General features: G+C 43.7%; 1 protein-coding gene across 3 annotated transcripts in view; it reads left to right on the top strand.

Annotated features, from left to right (window-relative positions):
* The window catches only part of CCDC124 (coiled-coil domain containing 124), a 61,544-nt gene that overhangs the window by 36,081 nt on the left and 6,178 nt on the right, over positions 1-19,285 (top strand). For all 3 annotated transcript variants that reach the window (XM_040321383.1, XM_040321368.1, XM_040321375.1), the window contains exons 3-4: positions 6,291-6,462; positions 6,541-6,661. In XM_040321383.1, the coding sequence (XP_040177317.1) occupies positions 6,291-6,462; positions 6,541-6,661 (293 nt within the window). The remainder of the gene's footprint in view (positions 1-6,290; positions 6,463-6,540; positions 6,662-19,285) is intronic.

Raw genomic sequence — 19,285 nt, 5'->3', positions numbered from 1 at the left:
CTATGTTGATTTACACCTTAATCTTAGATCTTCTGCGAGTTTGAAAATGTGACTTACTAACTACATTATTATTATCCTGCTCCAGTGGGTGTCCTTGGCCTCTGCCATGCACTGAAAATGACATCTGGTCTGTCTGAAACTGCTTTTGGCTGCATTTTTTTTTTCCATCCACATGACTTCAGTGTTCTTGTCCACAAAGACTGAAAAAAGAGATCTAGACTGTTTTTCCTCTTGTAGAAGGAAATATCTACACTGACAGTATTTTCATTTGGTCAATACTCAATAAGGCTTCATTTCCACTGTCGTTTTTACAGCCACTTTTCTGAGCGTTTTTTACTGCTTAAAAACGACTGTCCATGTTATTCTATGGCATCATGCCCGCATAGGCGTTTTTGAGCTGTAAAAAAAAGCGGGACCAGGGCGTTCTGTGGCTCCAGCAATAGAGCTGTAAAAACGCCAGACATTAAACGCTACCGCAGCGTTTTTGATCTCCATCTCAAAAAAAAAAAATTTTTTTTTTTTTTTTACAAAATAAAAATGGACAGGCGTTTTTAAGCTGTAAAAAAGGCTAACAAAAGTGGCTGTAAAAACACCAGTGGAAATGAAGCCTTATAGCAAAAAGCCTTCATTCCAATGATCTTTTCAGCAAAGATCTTCAGAGTAACCATCATTCAAATCTGATGTTTTGGGGAAACACAGAATCAATCCCTTTCTTAAATCGCCTTTGTTTTGAGAAAGGGGTCCTGCATGTCCAGAAACATCGGCTTTGCATGACAATTACTCATAGGAACATCTTTTTTATTATTATACAGGATTTATATAGCGCCAACAATTTGCGCAGCGCTTTACATCAGGGAAGACAGTACAGTCACAATACAAATCGATACAGGAGGGATCAGAGGGCCCTGCTCGTTGGAGCTTACAATCTAGAAGGGAGGGTCAAGTGGAACAAAGGGTAGTAGCTGTGGTAGATGATCAGATGGACTCAAATGAAAATACAGTTGTTAGGTGTGGGAAGGGTAGGCTTCTCTAAAGAGGAGGGTTTTAAGGGATCCTCTAAAAGCTAATAGAGAAGGAGATAGGCGGATAGATTGGGGTAAGGAGTTCCATAGGCTTGGAGAGGCTCTGCAAAAGTCCTGGAGACGAGCATGGGAGCAGGTGATGATAGAGCTAGAGAGTAGGAGGTCTTGAGAAGAACGAAGAAAACGATTAGGTTGGTATTTAGAGACTAGGTCTAGCTGGGGGCAGAGTTGTGGATGGCTTTGTAGGCAATTGTTAGTAATTTGAATTTAATTTGTTGGCTGGGCGGAAGCCAGTGGAGGGATTGACAGAGAGGAGTAGCAGAGACAGAACGGTTGGTAAGGTGGATGAGTCTGGCTGCAGCATTCATGATGGACTGAAGGGGGGTTAGAGTATGCAGAGGAAAGCCAATGAGGAGGGAGTTGGAGTAATCAAGGCGAGAGATGACCAGGGAGTGAATTAAGAGCTGTGTGGTGTCATTGGTTAGAAAGGGGCGTATTTTGGAGATGTTGAGGCGGCAAGATTTGGACAGTGATTGAACGTGAGGCTTAAAGGACAGTTTTAAGGACATCTGTGTTAAAGTGATTTGTAAACCAATTCTTTTTAGCGGTTGTATACCCCGCTTTGTGATTTTATTTTATTTCCTACAGGTAAGCCTATAATAAGGCTTACCTGTAGGTAAAATTAATATCTCCTAAACGTATACCGTTTGAGATATTTACCCCGCATGCTGACATCAGCGGCGCATATGCTCTGAAGGTCTAGCATATTGTGCTAGAACTTTAGAGCTTCTTGCCATAACCGAGGGCTCGAACACGGAAGTAACACTGAGGGAACATGTCAGCCCCCTAAGCGGTGACCGGGCGTTGCTTCGGGGGCTAAGTTCTAATGTAAGTTTTTCATAATGAGCTAGTATGCTTTAAATAATCAACATGTTATACTTGCCTGCTCTGTACATTGTGATTTTTCCCAGAGCAGCTCTTATGCTCCTCTTCTTCGGTGGCGCTCCTGGCTCGTCCTCTTCTTGGTGTGCCACCATAGGAAGCCACTTCCTAACGTTGCACGCCTGCTCGATCCCAAGACACGCTGTTTGTCTATAGACACAGACAGAGAAGTGTGGACCACCTCCATAGAGAGCCAGTCACAATCTCCTCCTTTGCGAACTGCATGTGGAGAAACTCTGCAATAGTGTAAACCTAGCCTTAACCTTCGTTGCCGTTCAGGCCTTATCTTCTGTTGTGCTTTGATAGTTGCCGCACACCCATCTTGCATGTTGGCTAGAAGTACATGTGCAGAATGGTTGCACACATACTTTGAAATATCACACCAATTCATTTGAAGATACTTGCCTGCTCTGTGTAATGGTTTTGCATAGACCAGCCCCAATCGTCCTCTTCTGAGGCTCCCGCAAGTGCTCTTGGCTCCTCTTCTTCAGCGAGTGCACCCATAGAAAGCAATTCGGCCCCACTCCCTTGTCACAGAATTCAATTGCCAGTGGCTACCGCTGCTATGAATCTGCTGTCATGCAACGCTGGATCGAGAATGGGCTCTGTTGAAGAGGATGTAAACCCTGAACGGTTTCACTTCCTCTTTATTTCCCTGCAGATGTAAAGCATAATGGGCTACTATGCATCGCATAGTTGCCCATTATGTCTTGCTTACCTGAAACCGAAGCCTGCGATGTCCCCGCTGTTCCCTGTTCAGGAAGCATCCATTCTTCACCCCTCTTCCTTCCGGGGCTGCAGACTCTGTGACTGGCCGAAATCACGTGACGTCATGGCATGACCCCTTTAGAAAGGGCACATTTTGCCCTTTCTAAAGTGCGCATGCGCCAAAGGCATCGGCTTACAGGTAAGACTTAATATAGGCTTTCCCTGCACCTACAGGTAAGACTTAATATAGGCTTACCTGTAGGTGAAAGTGTATCAGGGGGGCTGAGGGGATCCTGTGACACAGGTTTTGTACCTTAACCACTTACAGACCGGAAGAATGACCAGGACATTCTTTTGCGATACAGCACTATGTCGCTTTAACTGATGTGGTCATGCAACGCTGTACCCAAACAAAATTGATGTCCATTTTTTTTTTTTTTCACACAAAATAGAGCTTTCTTTTGGTGGCCTTTTTTTTTTATTTATTTTTTTCGCTATAAACAAAGAGCGAAGATTTTGAAAAATAAACACTATTTATAACTTTTTGCTATAATAAATATCCCCCCCAATGTAAAAAAAAAACGAATTTTAGGCCAATATGTATTTTACAAATATTTGGTAAAAAAAAAAAAAAAAAAACGCAAAAAGCATATATTGGTTTGCTCAAAAGTTATAGCGTCTGCAAAATAGGGGATAGTTTTATGCCATTTTTTTTTTAATTACTGTGTAAATCTCACTGGCAGAGAAGGGGTTAACACTAGGGGATTATCAAATGGTTAAATGTGTTCCCTAGGATCCCACAGATCCCCGTTCTGGCTCTTTCCCATGATTGCGGGTGGTTGGCAGACATACTAGGCCACTGGCCAGGTTCATCAGGTACCCCACTGTGCAGTGGGCGAGCGCGCCTGCTATGGCTCTTAGAGAAACTGACGTACACCTATGGCGATTTGCGGGAACAAGCCGACCTGCTGCAGTATGAAGGCAGGCCATACTGTGTGTGTTTATATATATATATATATATAATAGTACAGACCAAAAGTTTGGACACACCTTCTCATTCAGAGTTTTCTATGAAAATTGTAGATTCACATTGAAGGCATGAAAACTATGAATTAACACATGTGGAATTATACATAACAAAAAAGTGTGAAACAACTGAAAATATATTTCATATTCTAGGTTCTTCAAAGTAGCCACCTTTTGCTTTGATTACTGCTTGGCACACTCTTGGCATTCTCTTGATAAGCTTCAAGAGGTAGTCACCTGGCGCAGCACCCCATCACTCTCCTTCTTGGTCAAATAGCCCTTACACAGCCTGGAGGTGTGTTTGGGGTCATTGTCCTGTTGAAAAATTAATGATGGTCCAACTAAACGCAAACCGGATGGAATAGCATGCCGCTGCAAGATGCTGTGGTAGCCATGCTGGTTCAGTATGCCTTCAATTTTGAATAAATCCCCAACAGTGTCACCAGCAAAGCACCATCACACCTCCTCCTCCATGCTTCACGGTGGGAACCAGGCATGTAGAGTCCATCCGTTCACCTTTTCTGCGTCGCACAAAGACACAGGGGTTGGAACCAAAGATCTCAAGTTTGGACTCATCAGACCAAAGCACAGATTTCCACTGGTCTAATGTCCATTCCTTGTGTTCTTTAGCCCAAACAAGTCTCTTCTGCTTGTTGCCTTTTTTTAGCAGTGGTTTCCTAGCAGATATTCTACCATGAAAGCCTGATTCACACAGTCTCCTCCTAACAGTTCTAGAGATGTGTCTGCTGCAAAAGGTGGCTACTTTGAAGAACCTAGAATATGAAATATATTTTCAGTTGTTTCACACTTTTTTGTTATGTATAATTCCACATGTGTTAATTCATAGTTTTGATGCCTTCAGTGTGAATCTACAATTTTCATAGTCATGAAAATAAAGAACACTCTTTGATTGAGAAGGTGTGTCCAAACTTTTGGTCTGTACTGTATATGAAGAATCTGGTTTGGAAAGAATTTATTAACCTTCTATGAGGAGGTGAGCTACCATCTAGATAAAGGAAGGTCGTAGACGTGGTGTATCTGGATTTTGCAAAAGCATTTGATACAGTTCCCCATAAACGTTTATGGTACAAAGTGTAAGGTCCTTTGGCATTGACCATAGGGTGGGTACATGGATTAAAAACTAGCTACAAAGGCGAGTTCAGAGGGTAGTGATGGAGTACTCGGAATGATCTGGAGTGGAAAATGGGGTCCCCCAGGGTTCTATGCTGGGACCAATCCTATTTCATTTATTCACAAAAGACCTGGAGGATGGAATAAACAGCTCGATTTCTTTATATACAGACGATACAAAGCTAAGCAGGGCAATAACTTATCCGCAGGATGTGGAAACCTTGCAAAAAGATCTGAACAAATTATAAATTTTAATATTTTTGCAAAAAAAAGTTATACCCAAGCACATACACAAATTATGTGCTTGGGTTTAAGTTTTTGTTCCACTTCCACGAGTTGTCTATTAAATGTTTGTTAAATTAAAAAATAAATGGTATGTGAAGCAAGCATTGTTGGAAGAATTTTTTAAGGGGGCAGCACCTACATCAATAAAAGAAAGATGAATCAAAGCCCCAGACCGTGGAGATGCATGGGACTTTAGTCGTGCTTATATACAATATCAATGATGAAAAGAAAAAAAGTTCATAAAATGTATCATTTTTGTTCATATAAATAACCTAAAAAGAGAGATAAGAAAAAATACAGCACAGTGTACTCATTCATAAAAAAAATCTTTTTATGAATGAGTACACTGTGCTGTATTTTTTCTTGTATCTCTTTTTATGTTATTTATATGAATAAAAATGATACATTTTATGAACTTTTTTTTTCTTTTTATTCTTGATATTGTATATAAGCACCACTAAAGCCCCATGCATCTCCACGGTCTGGGGCTTTCATTCATTTTTGTTACATTAAAGTTCATTAAAAAAAAAAAGTGGCGTGGAGCTCCAGTCTGTAGCCAGTTCCCTCTCAAATAATCTGGCAAACAGGTAGTGCAGAGACATGGCTTATACCAGGAAGTTCATGGGAGGGCCAAAGGGTTCAACGTTAAAGACATACAGTGTTCAAGGGATTGTCCAGAGAGCTGTCCAGCATCCCCGGTGGCTCGGCAATAAAAGTTCCTGCCAGACAAAGCAGAAATTCAGGTCCAGGCCCTGGCTGGAACTATACCTCCTACAATCCTAGCAGTCCACATCCTCTGTGTTCCTATTGTATAGAAGGCAGGCTTAACACTGGCTGATCTGAGTTCTCCAGTAGCCGCCTCTCCTTGCAGCTGTGCTTATGTATAATCTCTGTCGCTGACCAGGCACAGAATCATCTCATCAAACATGAACAAGGATAGCAGTAGAAGCTGTAAAACTGACAAACGGTCCAAGTAGCTGCCCTCCTCTCTGTCAGCATTGCGGACTGGGGTTACACATATGTATATCCAAAAGCTTTACAAATACCTTTTTGTAAGCTTTAAAACTTTCACTCCAAGTGAGCAGTATTATTGGTTTTAATATTGATCAAAATATTATTTTCCTTGATCTGCTAAAAATATTGTGTTTTTTACCATTTATAAAATGTCTTTGTCAGGATGAAAGGGAAAAACGTCGCCTGGAAATGTTAGAAAGGAAAAAGGAAAGCCAGCGTTTGCTAGATGAAGAAGATGCCAGGTTGAAGAGTAAACAGGCAAAATCTATACCTCCTTCAAAAGTGACCAGGGCTCAGATAGAAGAAACTCTGAAGAAAGAGGAATCCGACAAAGGTTAGAGCTGCATATGGTAGACCGATGTTCTGTAGTTTCTCATTCAAACTATGTCAAACAAATTGATTTTATTTTCAGGAACTGTTGAAAAACCCAAGACTCACCTAGACATGCCATTAGAAGAAAATATAAACCGTCGTGTACTGGAAGAAGGGGAAGTGGAAGCACGTTCTGTAGAAGATGCTATTGCTGCATTAAGGTAAAAATTTACAAATGCCTTTTTATGCTACCTTTCCTTATTTCTCTTGGCTTTTATTTATAAAGAATACCTTTTTATTATAGTGTGTAGTGAATTGGTCTAAAGCTTTAATTTCCATGATTCTTTCCTGAAGTAGAAATTTTTCAAGCATCGGTTACTAACTGCATTTTAACAATGTGCCCTTTCTGGCACTTTTTATTATGCTTTTTCTATGGCTTCAAATCAAGGTACAGGTCCGCTGTGATTGGCCCTTTACCATGTGATCACTGTGACCAATCAAAGATCACAATAGCACACAATGACCCGATCACTGTGATTGGTCACAGAGACACAGTATCAGGCCCGCACATGGCGTAAAGCATAACCTTCATGTGACCTCCACCCAGAATAACAGAGCACCTTCACACCCATATTACAATAGGCCAGAGGGGAAATGGTTAAAAATCAGCATCTTCTGAAAACTTCTGAAACAAGAATGTGAAAATCTCCTCTACTATAGCCTGTGTGTGCAGGGCAGCAAATGACACAATGAAATTGCATCAGTGTACATCCTATGAAGATGAAAAACACAAAGTGCAGGTAGGAAGGTTTGTAATATTTTTTCACATAAGCATTTTATTCATTATTTATAGGCTTGTACCTTCAGGTAACTGAACACTGGCAAGCTTTTGAGGACATGTTCCCTTAGGGGAGCCTCTCCTATAACCCGATCCCACTCCAAAAATCCTAAAAAAAAATGCTAGTGTCTAAAGGTGAAGGACCTCTTCTTTGTCCCAGAAAATTAAGCTTTAGTATAATATTTTTCTTTTATTATTTTCTTAAGTCTTCAATTAACCCTCACTTTTTTCTAATGCCTACACAGGAACACTGTATCCAGAACCCTAGTAAAACCTTGGGAGCCATACACTGACCCTACGCTGTGATGGCCTGTAATGTTTGCTTTGGGCACTAGGTCCTGCATAAGGCACTCTCCTTGGCATTTGGTGCAAAGTGTTGTTAGCCACAGGATGCTATACAGGTCCAGGGTCTTGGTCCATTGCTTTGGAACCTAGTCCCTGAAGAACCCTTCAGTATGCCCGCTTTGAAGGGTGAAACCTGGACAGGGTCACTCTATCTCTGACCTTGCTGTAAAATAGGTGCTACAGTGAGGAAAATTAAGTATTTGAACACCCTATTTTGCAAGTTCTCCTACTTGGAAATCATGGAGGGGTCTGAAATTGTCATCGTAGGTGCATGTCCACTGTGAGAGACATAATCAAAAAAAAAAATCCAGAAATCACAATGTATGATTTTTTAACTATTTATTTGTATGATACAGCTGCAAATAAGTATTTGAACACCTGTCTATCAGCTAGAATTCTGACCCTCAAAGACCTGTTAGTCTGCCTTTAAAATGTCCACCTCCACTCCATTTATTATCCTAAATTAGATGCACCTGTTTGAGGTCATTAGCTGCATAAAGACACCTGTCCACCCCATACAATCAGTAAGAATCGAACTACTAACATGGCCAAGACCAAAGAGCTGTCCAAAGACACTAGAGACAAAATTGTACACCTCCACAAGGCTGGAAAGGGCTACGGGGAAATTGCCAAGCAGCTTGGTGAAAAAAGGTCCACTGTTGGAGCAATCATTAGAAAATGGAAGAAGCTAAACATGACTGTCAATCTCCCTCGGACTGGGGCTCCATGCAAAATCTCACCTCGTGGGGTCTCAATGATCCTAAGAAAGGTGAGAAATCAGCCCAGGACTACACGGGAGGAGCTGGTCAATGACCTGAAATGAGCTGGGACCACCGTTTCCAAGGTTACTGTTGGTAATACACTAAGACGTCATGGTTTGAAATCATGCATGGCACGGAAGGTTCCCCTGCTTAAACCAGCACATGTCAAGGCCCGTCTTAAGTTTGCCAATGACCATTTGGATGATCCAGAGGAGTCATGGGAGAAAGTCATGTGGTCAGATGAGACCAAAATATAACTTTTTGGTCATAATTCCACTAACCGTGTTTGGAGGAAGAAGAATGATGAGTACCATCCCAAGAACACCATCCCTACTGTGAAGCATGGGGGTGGTAGCATCATTCTTTGGGGGTGTTTTTCTGCACATGGGACAGGGCGACTGCACTGTATTAAGGAGAGGATGACCGGGGCCATGTATTGCGAGATTTTGGGCAACAACCTCCTTCCCTCGGTTAGAGCTTTGAAGATGGGTCGAGGCTGGGTCTTCCAACATGACAATGACCCGAAGCACACAGCCAGGATAACCAAGGAGTGGCTCTGTAAGAAGCATATCAAGGTTCTGACGTGGCCTAGCCAGTCTCCAGACCTAAACCCAATAGAGAATCTTTGGAGGGAGCTCAAACTCCGTGTTTCTCAGCGACAGCCCAGAAACCTGACTGATCTAGAGAAGATCTGTGTGGAGGAGTGGGCCAAAATCCCTCCTCCAGTGTGTGCAAACCTGGTGAAAAACTACAAGAAACGTTTGACCTCTGTAATTGCAAACAAAGGCTACTGTACCAAATATTAACATTGATTTTCTCAGGTGTTCAAATACTTATTTGCAGCTGTATCATACAAATAAATAGTTAAAAAAATCATACATTGTGATTTCTGGATATTTTTTTTTTTGATTATGTCTCTCAGGCCTCGTACACACGACAGAGTTTCTCGGCAGAATTCACAGAGAAACTCGGTCAAAACCCGGATTCTGCCGAGAAACTCTGTCGTCTGTACACTTTTGGCTCGATGGAGCCGCCGAGGAGCTCGTCGAGAAAATAGAGAACATGTTCTCTATTTTCTCTTTGTTCTATGGGAGAAGGCGGCCCGCCGAGCTCCTCGGCGGCTTCATCCCAGAACTCGACGTGTTTGGCACGTCGAGTTCCTCGGCCGTGTGTACGGGGCCTCACAGTGGACATGCTTCTACGATAACAATTTCAGACCCCTCCATGATTTCCAAGTGGGAGAACTTGCAAAATAGCAGGGTGTTCAAATACTTATTTTCATCACTGTATGTTTATTCACTTCACAGTGCAAGTTTTTCAAAGTTGGCACTAAAATTCCACCACTTAGAGCCAAGGCTCCTGTGGATGACCAGGTGTTTCTTCACAGAACTTGTCACACACTTTAAAGCCCTATTAGGTACTCCACAAGGGAATACCCTCACAGAATCTACCAGTTGAAAGAGAGCCAATTCTAAACAGCAGGCAAACATTGGCTTGACTGAAGGCCCGCACATGACTCAGCCCCAGAGTGATGATGCGTCCCTGCACCGGAACTGGACCCAGTTTTAACACTGACCTCAGTATCTAATTTTAGCTCGATTTCAGGCACGCAACGGACTGCATACTTGACAATCTTTGTCACAATTCCATGAAAAAGATCATAATGTAACCACCTTTTTCCAGAGCTCAGAAACGCCCCACCTTTTCTCTTACTCCCATTTCTCAATAAGTCATACCCTAATTTGGTGGTCCCAGACGGTGCAAAATTAGAATGGAATGAAGAGGTGTTTTAAGAAGCTGCAGAAGATTTTTTTTTTTCTCCCACATTGCAACTATATTAAAGATGAAACTTCATGCAACATGCTTGCTAACGTTGATTAGCTCATTGCCTCTGTGCGCAAAAGTCTTGGCATTGTGCAAATAACTCTCCTCCATTTCACCATGCTCCTTTTGGGCACAGAGACCTACAAAAACTCGCAGAACATTTCCCGTTCATGAACAGAATGCGCAGTTTATAGCAATTGGGTCACTCCTGGAAGGATTTCCACTCCCTTGCTGAATTATTTTCAGTGGGTAAAGAGTTTGCAAAAAAGTGGGCTATTCCTGTGGTTGACCCTGCCTGTTTTTCTAAACGGACATCTCACTGTACCCATTGAAGATGTTCTTTTTTTTACAAGGATTCTGCTTAATATTTGAAGCTCTTTTGAAAGCTCCTTTACCTGGCAAGCACAGCTCTGTAACTAGCTCTTCTGTAACGGCTGTGTTAAACTGCAGCTAACTGGACTAGGGCCATGATTAACCAACATGATTGTTCCTGTATTTCAGGAATGTGCTGTTGCTGAGAAATTACATTGCCTTCTGCAATATTTTTTGGTGTAGATTCCCTGTAATGCATCATGAGACAAATGTCCAGAGCTCTATAGCTCTAATCTATATTCATATGTGCAGAATCTTATGGCTAAGGGGTTGGACCACAGAACATGCCTGTAAAAGGCCCCTCACATTTATGACCTTCCAGGGACGACATCTGTTTGAGGTACTTGACCATTTTTTTTAAGAGGTTACAGGTGCAAGGGTTTTGCTTCCTGAGAACAAAGTACCAAAATCGCCCTCCTCAAGAGCCCTGCATGCGCTAACCAAATTTCAACTTAAACTTAAGTTCAGCCCTTTCTTTCGGCACAAAGCTTGACCCACAAATGCCACCAATCCTTCCCCAAAGCAATGAAGGGGCTCACTCCTAAGAGTAGGGGGGTGTCTGTTACAGTTTGGATCTCTGTGTGTCTAAGACTTGTGGTGATTTTAAAAATGTACAAGATTCAAAAACTCTACTACCGCACTGCTTTCGGTTTTTAAATTAACCCAAACAAGGTCAGTCAAATTTGCAGAATGCCTTGAACTTCCGCTTTTCCCAGGGAGTCGCTGTACCAGTACCATCACAGGACAGATTCAAAGGATTCTACTTCTTCATGACACCAGCGCCCAACAGGGACATTCATCTTATCCCAGGTTTTAAATCCTTCAACAAATTCCAAAATTTTGCATGGAATCTACAAGGTCAGTAATTGCCTTTCTGAGATGAGAGGAACACACGACATCTTCCAGGCAGCACCTATTTCCCATTGTACAGTGAATAAGAAACTTCATTATAAGAGCCTATATTCATAAACAAAAGTCTCCTCCTGTGCTGTTACTCACCCACTCCACCATATCTAGGCATATACTCGAATTTCCGACAACAAATGTTTGATGTGAGCTTTTGGTCGGATATTCCGACCGTGTGTACGCGCCATTGGACATTTACTGTCGGAATTTCAGACAACAAATGTTTGAGAGCTGGTTCTCAATTTTTCCGACAAAGTTCTTGTCGGAAATTCTGATCGTCTGTGTGCAATTCTGACGCACAAAAATCCTACGCATGTTCGGAATCAATTCGACGCTTTCTCGGAATCCTTGAACTTAATTTTTCTTCGCTCTTTGTAGTGTTGTACGTCACCGCGTTATTGAAGTTCGGAATTTCAGACAACAATGGTGTGACCGTGTGTATGCAACACAAGTTTGAGCCAACATTCCGTCAGAAAAAAATCCACGGTTTTGTTGTCGGAATGTCCGATCGTGTTTACGCGGCATTAGGCTGTAACCTGGTCTTCTGTTCATACTTTTCACCCAGGTCGAGATGTGTGGTACATACTTTATTGGCATAAAAAGACCCCCTCCAGAGAACCCGGCATTCCATGGGCTCCTCTTGCAGTGGGCAGTGTGCCCGGGTATGACCCCCAGGAATGACATCGCCAACATTGTACTTCCCCCTCCCCTCCGAATAGGAACAGAATGCTGGGGAGGTACCGGGAGTGACTCTTGGCCTTCCGGGGCATTTGCTCCAGGGCTCCTTGGAACATCCTTTTCGAAGGGCAGCAGTTGATGAAACAGGCCGTGGCAGAGTGGGCCCTTGGCGCTTGGTAGGGCCGAGCAGGTTCTCCACCACTGTATATCGTTCCACCATCTCGACAAGGTGGGTTACTGTTTTGGGGTCTCCATGACCGACCCACCGTTGAAGGTCATCTGGCAGAGGCCTCAGGTATCGGTCCAGCACAACCCGTTCCATGATTTGGGGGCCAGACAACACCTATGTGCCTGCATAACCGCCTGCTGGGCTGCCAACTGGGCCACCAACAGGTGAGTATTTTGTGGTGATTTTTGTTGTACCTCCGTCTGCGCTTGCATATTAGCCAGGGACAGCTGTTTTAATTAGCTCCTCCATTGCTTCAGCTTTAAAGCGAAGCTCCACCCTAAAGTGTAACTTCCCCTAATCGGATCCCCCCCCCCCCCCCCTCCGGTGCCACAATTGGCACTTTTCGGGGGGACAGGTATCCTTTCCCATTTGCGGGAGTCCGGCCGCGGCAGTGACGTCACCGCGGGGCTCCCTCCTCCTCCCCTGGCCGTTGGGGCTAATAGGAGAGAGGAGCGGGGCCTCACGCATGCACGGTAGGGTTCCCGGCGTGAAGCCGAAAGGCTACACTGCCGGGTTCCCTTACCGGCAATAGCAGCGGCAGCACCCGACAGCTGATGGAAACATCAGCTGCGGGTGCCGACATCGAGGGACTGCAGGACCGGTAATTTTTTATTAAAAGCCAGCAGCTGCAGTATGTGTAGCTGCTGGCTTTTATTTATTTTATTTTTTTATTTTATTTTTTCCCGGACCTCCGCTTTAAATGTTGGTGTAGCTTTAACCCAGTACATAAATCCAATATACTGTCCCGTTAAATGTCCGTTCAATGTCAAGTCCAATGCAAAAAAAAAAAAGTATATATATTTTTTTTCTTCTTATGCCTGTTATTCTGTCCTGCCCGCATTCTCCACTGTAAAGTTCGGGGAACCAGCTAGATCGCAGGACACAGGCTTTTCAATAAAAAAAAGGTTTATTAAACTTAAATGGCTTCACAGCAGTGAAAACAAAAGAAATAACAGTCTCACCGACTTGTAGAGCTCAGAACTGCTGTCACAGTTCAACAGTCCCTACTTTTTATTGCAGGTAACTTTCCCAGCTAGCAGGCTTCCAGGCAGGACACTGCCATGTGCTTTCACAGCTTTTCACCATCCCATAGTCTCCACTATACTCCCCTACACCCACCTACAACTTCCTGTCTTGTTTTAAACCACTTTCTTTTGATAGGTGCGTTAACCCTTTTTGTTCCCTTAAAGGGACTACAGTCCAAACAGAGGGGAAATATAGCGTCCTTCCAGGACCCATATAAATTCTAGTGTGTGTGTGTGTGTGTGTGTGTGTTTGTTTGTGTGTGTGTGTGTGTGTACGTACGTATGCGTATTCACGCACACTCACAATAAATGAGCTAACACCTTAGTGTTCTGTGTTAGCTGCAGAGCACTTTCCAGGTCCAGAGCCATGACACAGCCCCAGGTGTAATTCTCTTTTTCCTGCCATTCTGTGTGGAGGAAGCACCAAATTGCTGCTGTTCCTGCTCCAGAAGAATTGCCTGGATCTCCCGCCTGTTTCCACTACCCACCTACAGTAACTTGGCCACCTGAAACCCCATCAGTACCAGCTGCCTAGGTTTGTGATTACCTGAGACTTTGCCTGACCTTGAACCTAGTTGCATTACCACTGCATCAATGCAAAATGTTCTAAGACATGCAGACAACGTCCAGCTGCCATGGCTTACCTCAACCTATACTTCACTAGTCATTCTGAGGGTGTTTACCTGGTATTACCTGAAAGAACCAGTACTTGTAATTTGCATCCTGGGACCCCTATTGTTATGGGGTCCTCATCGGCAGAGTCTGTCAGCTCCATCAGGTAAGGCAGGGACCTTCCACTCAAGACCTCTTAGCTGTTTGTGCACAGCAACTGAGGCATTCTTCTCACAAAGGCTCTAAGCATACTCCATGCTGCCATCATCTTCAGAGTCTGTTACTGACCGTTTCGAACCCTTAAATCAAACCAAGCCTGTGACCCCTGTTACCATCCATGATTCAGATTTTCTAAAGCGACTATTTTAGAGTAGTTAGTCTCCTGCCATTGACTGAGATTTACAGGGGTTTGTTTCAAATCTTATTGCTGCAATGCATACTGATATGCATTTTGAGTGTCAGCCTCTTGTTCCAGGTCTTTAATCGTTTAGAGTTTCTACAGCTGCAAAAACCCTTCCACTGGATCGCTATAGGAAACACCCTGAAGGGTCCTGAGTCCCACGTAAAGAGTGTGTCAGAACTCTTCCTCTAGAGCAGGGATCCTCAAACTACGGCCCTCCAGCTGTTGTAGAACTACACATCCCATGAGTCATTGTAACACACTGACATTCACAGACATGACTAGGCATGATGGGAATTGTAGTTCCTGAACAACTGGAGGGCCATAGTTTGAAGACTCATGCACTAGAGGAAATCTTTGATCAACTCCCTGATCGAAGTCCACTAGGACAGAGAGAGAGAGGTCTTCTTTCTGTGGATAATACACAACCTCTTAAGGAAGTTCCTCCAGATTGCTTACTTGGTTTTGTCCTTAATCAGGTGATTGTTCTGCAGCTCAGGGGTTTCCTAGCTATCCTTTTAGGATATTACGCTGTGAGACATATCGCCTTCTTTGGAGATCTCATATGTGAGATTGGTTGCTTGGACTGGTTAACCTCATTGTAGCCATCATTGAACTTTCCTTCCCTGAACCCTAATGCCACATACACACGGTCGGAAATTCTGACCGTGTGTATGCTCCATCGGACTTTGCTGTCGGAATTTCCGCCAACAAAAGAATGAGAGCAGGTTCCTATATTTTTCCGATGGAAAAAGTTCCTATTGTCTGTGTGCAAAAAAACACATGCTCAGAATCCAGCAGAAGAGACGGACTGCCTATTAAACTTGATTGATTTTGGCTTGTTGTACGTCACTGCGTTCTTGACGGTCGGAATTTCTGACAAGATTTGTGTGACCGTGTGTGTGCAACGCAAGTTTGAGCCAACATTCCATCACAAAAAATCCACGGTTTTCTTGTCGGAATTTCCGATTGTGTGTACGCGACATTGGAGTTTGGAGTGTAATGCTTGGGCCTTCACATGTTAACCTGTTTGTCTTCTCTTATGAAGCTGTTTTTGTTTTTTTCTTCTCAGGGTTTCCTCTGGGGACTTGGCTGACCCAGTGGTGTTCTTCCTTTTTTTTTTTTTTTCACTGCCTCGTGTTGATAAGGAAGATAGATGAACAAGTAGTTATTCCGTTTCTGCTTGTTTAAATGGGTGTTTGGTTTTCAGTTTATGTAGCTGGTCACAGAGGCTGTTTTTTTTTTTATTTAACCAACGGGTGGATGGGGGAATCTTCCCCCCACTGTGTCATTGTACTCTGACAGCAGAGAGACTTCCCTGTCGTCAGAATACACCGATTTACTGCTGCAGTCGAACAGTAGAACAGTCGAACAGTAGATTGACTTCAGTGATCCCCTGATGAAGTTACGTGATGTGACGAACACGCGTCGGGACTTTGAGCACTGATTGGGAGCAGCACCTGACGGACGACAAACGAGCGCGGCGCTTGTGGATATGTGACCGCCATTAGACTGCCCCATGTGAGTTTTTTATCGATGGTTTTTATGAACTTTTATTAAACTTTGTTGTACGGAATTACGCGATGTGCCCCCTTTCTTCTCCCTCCCCCGCCCCTTCTACTTTCGCATGAGCGGTCGGCTCCACAGACGCTGAGGGGAGAGAGTTGTGGCAGTGAGAAGCTAGGGTGACAAGCTCGGCGCTCGTGGAGATAGGCACTCTTTTCTATACACTGTGTAAGTTGTGTAAGTTCACATCCACTTACCCATTACAGAGCCCCCCTTCCTTTGTGGCAGTAGGACAACGCTACAGTATCTTTATTTTATCCCCCATATCTCGATTACTGAGATCTAACAGGAAGACATCCACTTACTGGGAGGCTGGAGCACTGGTAACTGATTTGGCTCTGAGTGACAGCCGGGAGGTAAGCTGCTAGGATCACTAACGGTGTGGGTTGCACGTTTTTGGATTCGATTGTGCTGACAATCTCCACCTATTTGGCTTTGGAATTTTTCACTTCCGATCATTCACCCATCCACTTTTTTATCAGCTTTATTTGGAACTTTGGTCTTCCTCTTTTTTGTTTGATTTAATCCGGGACTTTTTATGTGTATTCACCGAAGATTTTTCATTGTGTTTATTGTATTACAGTTCTGTCCAGGACTGCACTCATTTAATCACTGTTTTCAGGTTGTACTTCCACTGTGCATGTACATCTCATTATCTCCCAGTCCCACGCACCCATTTGCACCCCCACTCTCCCCCCCCCCCCCCTCCCCCATTTATTAGGAGTATTTCACAGCGCAGACATCACCACTTTTTTTGCATTGCCTCCATAGCAAGCTGCTTGCTGTGGGGGCAATGAACAGGAGGGAGAGCCAGGTTCACAGAAAAGGGACACGAGAAGATGATCTAGGCTGCTCTGTGCAAACCCACTGCACAGAGGAGGTAAGTATAACGTGTTTATTATTTTTAAAGGGGAAACGAAAGTGACTGTCACTTTAAGTGTGATCAGGTGCTGGCAATCTGGCACTCAGGCTACAAGTTTTGAGTGATCTGTGTATGAAGGAAAACTACAAGTGCTGTCTTCCACAGGATCACAGGAATGCGGTTGGCTGACATCACCAGGCTCCAAAAAGATCCTGACAGTCTGGGATGAGAGCTGAGTGATCAGCAGTGATTGCTCATTTCTTGGTCCTATAGGTAATATAGATGAAGCTAGACTTGCACTTAATCTCAGCTTGACTTGGTCCAAGCATAGATTTTACACTATGGGGGATAAACCGACCACTATGTTGGCCAGGAAGTTAGTGCCTCGTCCGTATACCCCGACTCTGCCTAAATTGAGGTTACCCAATGGCCATCCTACCCAAAACCCTGAACAGATAATTAAAGAATTTCATAGATTTTATGCTAAGCTTTATAGTGCACCGAAACCATTTGATCCCACTAAAGCGGAACTGTTCTTCCGCGATATTCAACTACTCAGATTGTCACAAGCCCATGCGGACTTGATGGATGAAGCTTTTACGAACTTTGAGATAAAAGCAGCAATTAAATCCCTGCACCCCACTAAGGCCCCCGGCCCTGACGGCTTCCCGGGTTATTACTATAGGAAGTATCAAGAAATACTTATTCCTTACCTCTACTCCTACTTTAATGATCTGCGACAGGATAGTCAACTTCCTAGTCATGAGAACTCTGCTTATATAAACGTAATACCTAAACCGGGAAGGGACCATGGGGTTCCCTGATAAATAACAGATATAAAAATCTTAACCAAAGATTTAGCCCAACGATTGAATACTTTCCTCCTGCTTTATATACATCTCGACCAGGCAGGTTTTATACCGAATCGGCAGTCATCAGACCAGACCCGTTGGGTTATACATTTTGATTTTGGTCGCACAGTCTGATTGGGATGGAGGGGGGACCAGAAGGAGTATGTTGCTTTCATTGGACGTCCAGAAGGCGTTCGATTCCATTACATGGGATTATCTGTTTGATGTGCTACGTCGCTTTGGCTTTGGGGAGCGCCTTCTGGGTCTCCGCACATTTATATTACACCCCATCGGCTTCCCTAATGCTCAGGGGATATTCCTCAATTTTTCGATCTCAGACGGGGAACTAGGCAGGGCTGCCCGATATCGCCTCTTATTTGCGATAGAGCCCCTGGCGATTAAAATCTGCTCATGTCAGGATATCCAGGGAATTCATTGCGGAGACTATGAACATAAATGTTTGCTCTTTGCAGACGACCTGCTGTTGATTCTGATCTCACCGACTACCTCCCCCCCTAATCTCTATGCTATTTTGCAACCATTTTCCGATATCTCAGGGCTGACCATTAACCACAGCAAGTCTATGGCTCTGAACCCATCTCTACCAAGCACTATACAGACCTCGTTGGAACAGACTTTCCAATTCAGGTGGGAATCGGAGGCACTTCCCTATCTAGGTATATACTTGACTTTGTCAATTAGCACGCTATATAAGAGGAATTATCCTGCCCTTTTTAAACAGTTGTCTGAGCATTTAGCTAGGTGGCAGATTCATCCTCCATCGTGGTTTGGCAGACTACACTCTATAAAAATGAATATCTTACCCAGACTATTGTATTGTTTCGTACTTTGCCGGTATCAGTGGCTCAAACTGACCTTAAACTGTTTCAAAGAAAGGTCCTTCAGTTCATCTGGGGAGACAAGAGGCCTAGGGTGAATAGGAGCACATTATACGCACCAAGACGGAGGGTTGGGCTTGGTCTGCCAGACTCACAGAAGTATTTCTATTCAGCCCAGTTAGCACAACTCATCAGATTCCATTTGCAGCAATCATCAGCATTATGGATGGCTATGGAGTCATACTCATGCCGTCCCAGCCCAGTTTCCCACCTTATGTGGCTCACAAACAAAGACAGACCAGCGATCTTATGCCCTACACTATCTTTCTCGCTTGGAATCTGGGACAGGCTCTCCAGATCAAAGTTCGATCCTTACATTCTCAGTTTGCACCATTATTAAAGAACAGGGCTTTCACCCCGGGCCTCTCTCCTGTAGCATTTAAGTTGTGGACCAATAAGAATTTGCTGCGCATCGCTGACTTCTACGATCACAAAGGTGTGCTCACCGAGCGGACTGTGGAGGACAAATATCATATGCCTCCTGTGGAACGCTATAGATACACTATAGATACACTCAGATTTCTCATTATTTCTCATTATATACAGACTCTAGCTCGCAGGAGTGATTTAGCAACGCGTACTCCTATGGAGCAATTATGTGGTCAATATGATAAACTAAAGGGTCACATTTCCGCCATTTATACGATATTGATGGGTTCATCGATGAAGATGAACTA

This window comes from Rana temporaria, chromosome 1, assembly GCF_905171775.1.
Source record: "Rana temporaria chromosome 1, aRanTem1.1, whole genome shotgun sequence".
Taxonomy (NCBI): Eukaryota; Metazoa; Chordata; class Amphibia; order Anura; family Ranidae; genus Rana; species Rana temporaria.
The sequence above is the reverse complement of the archived record's forward strand: the minus strand, read 5'-3'. Positions and strand labels throughout refer to the sequence as shown.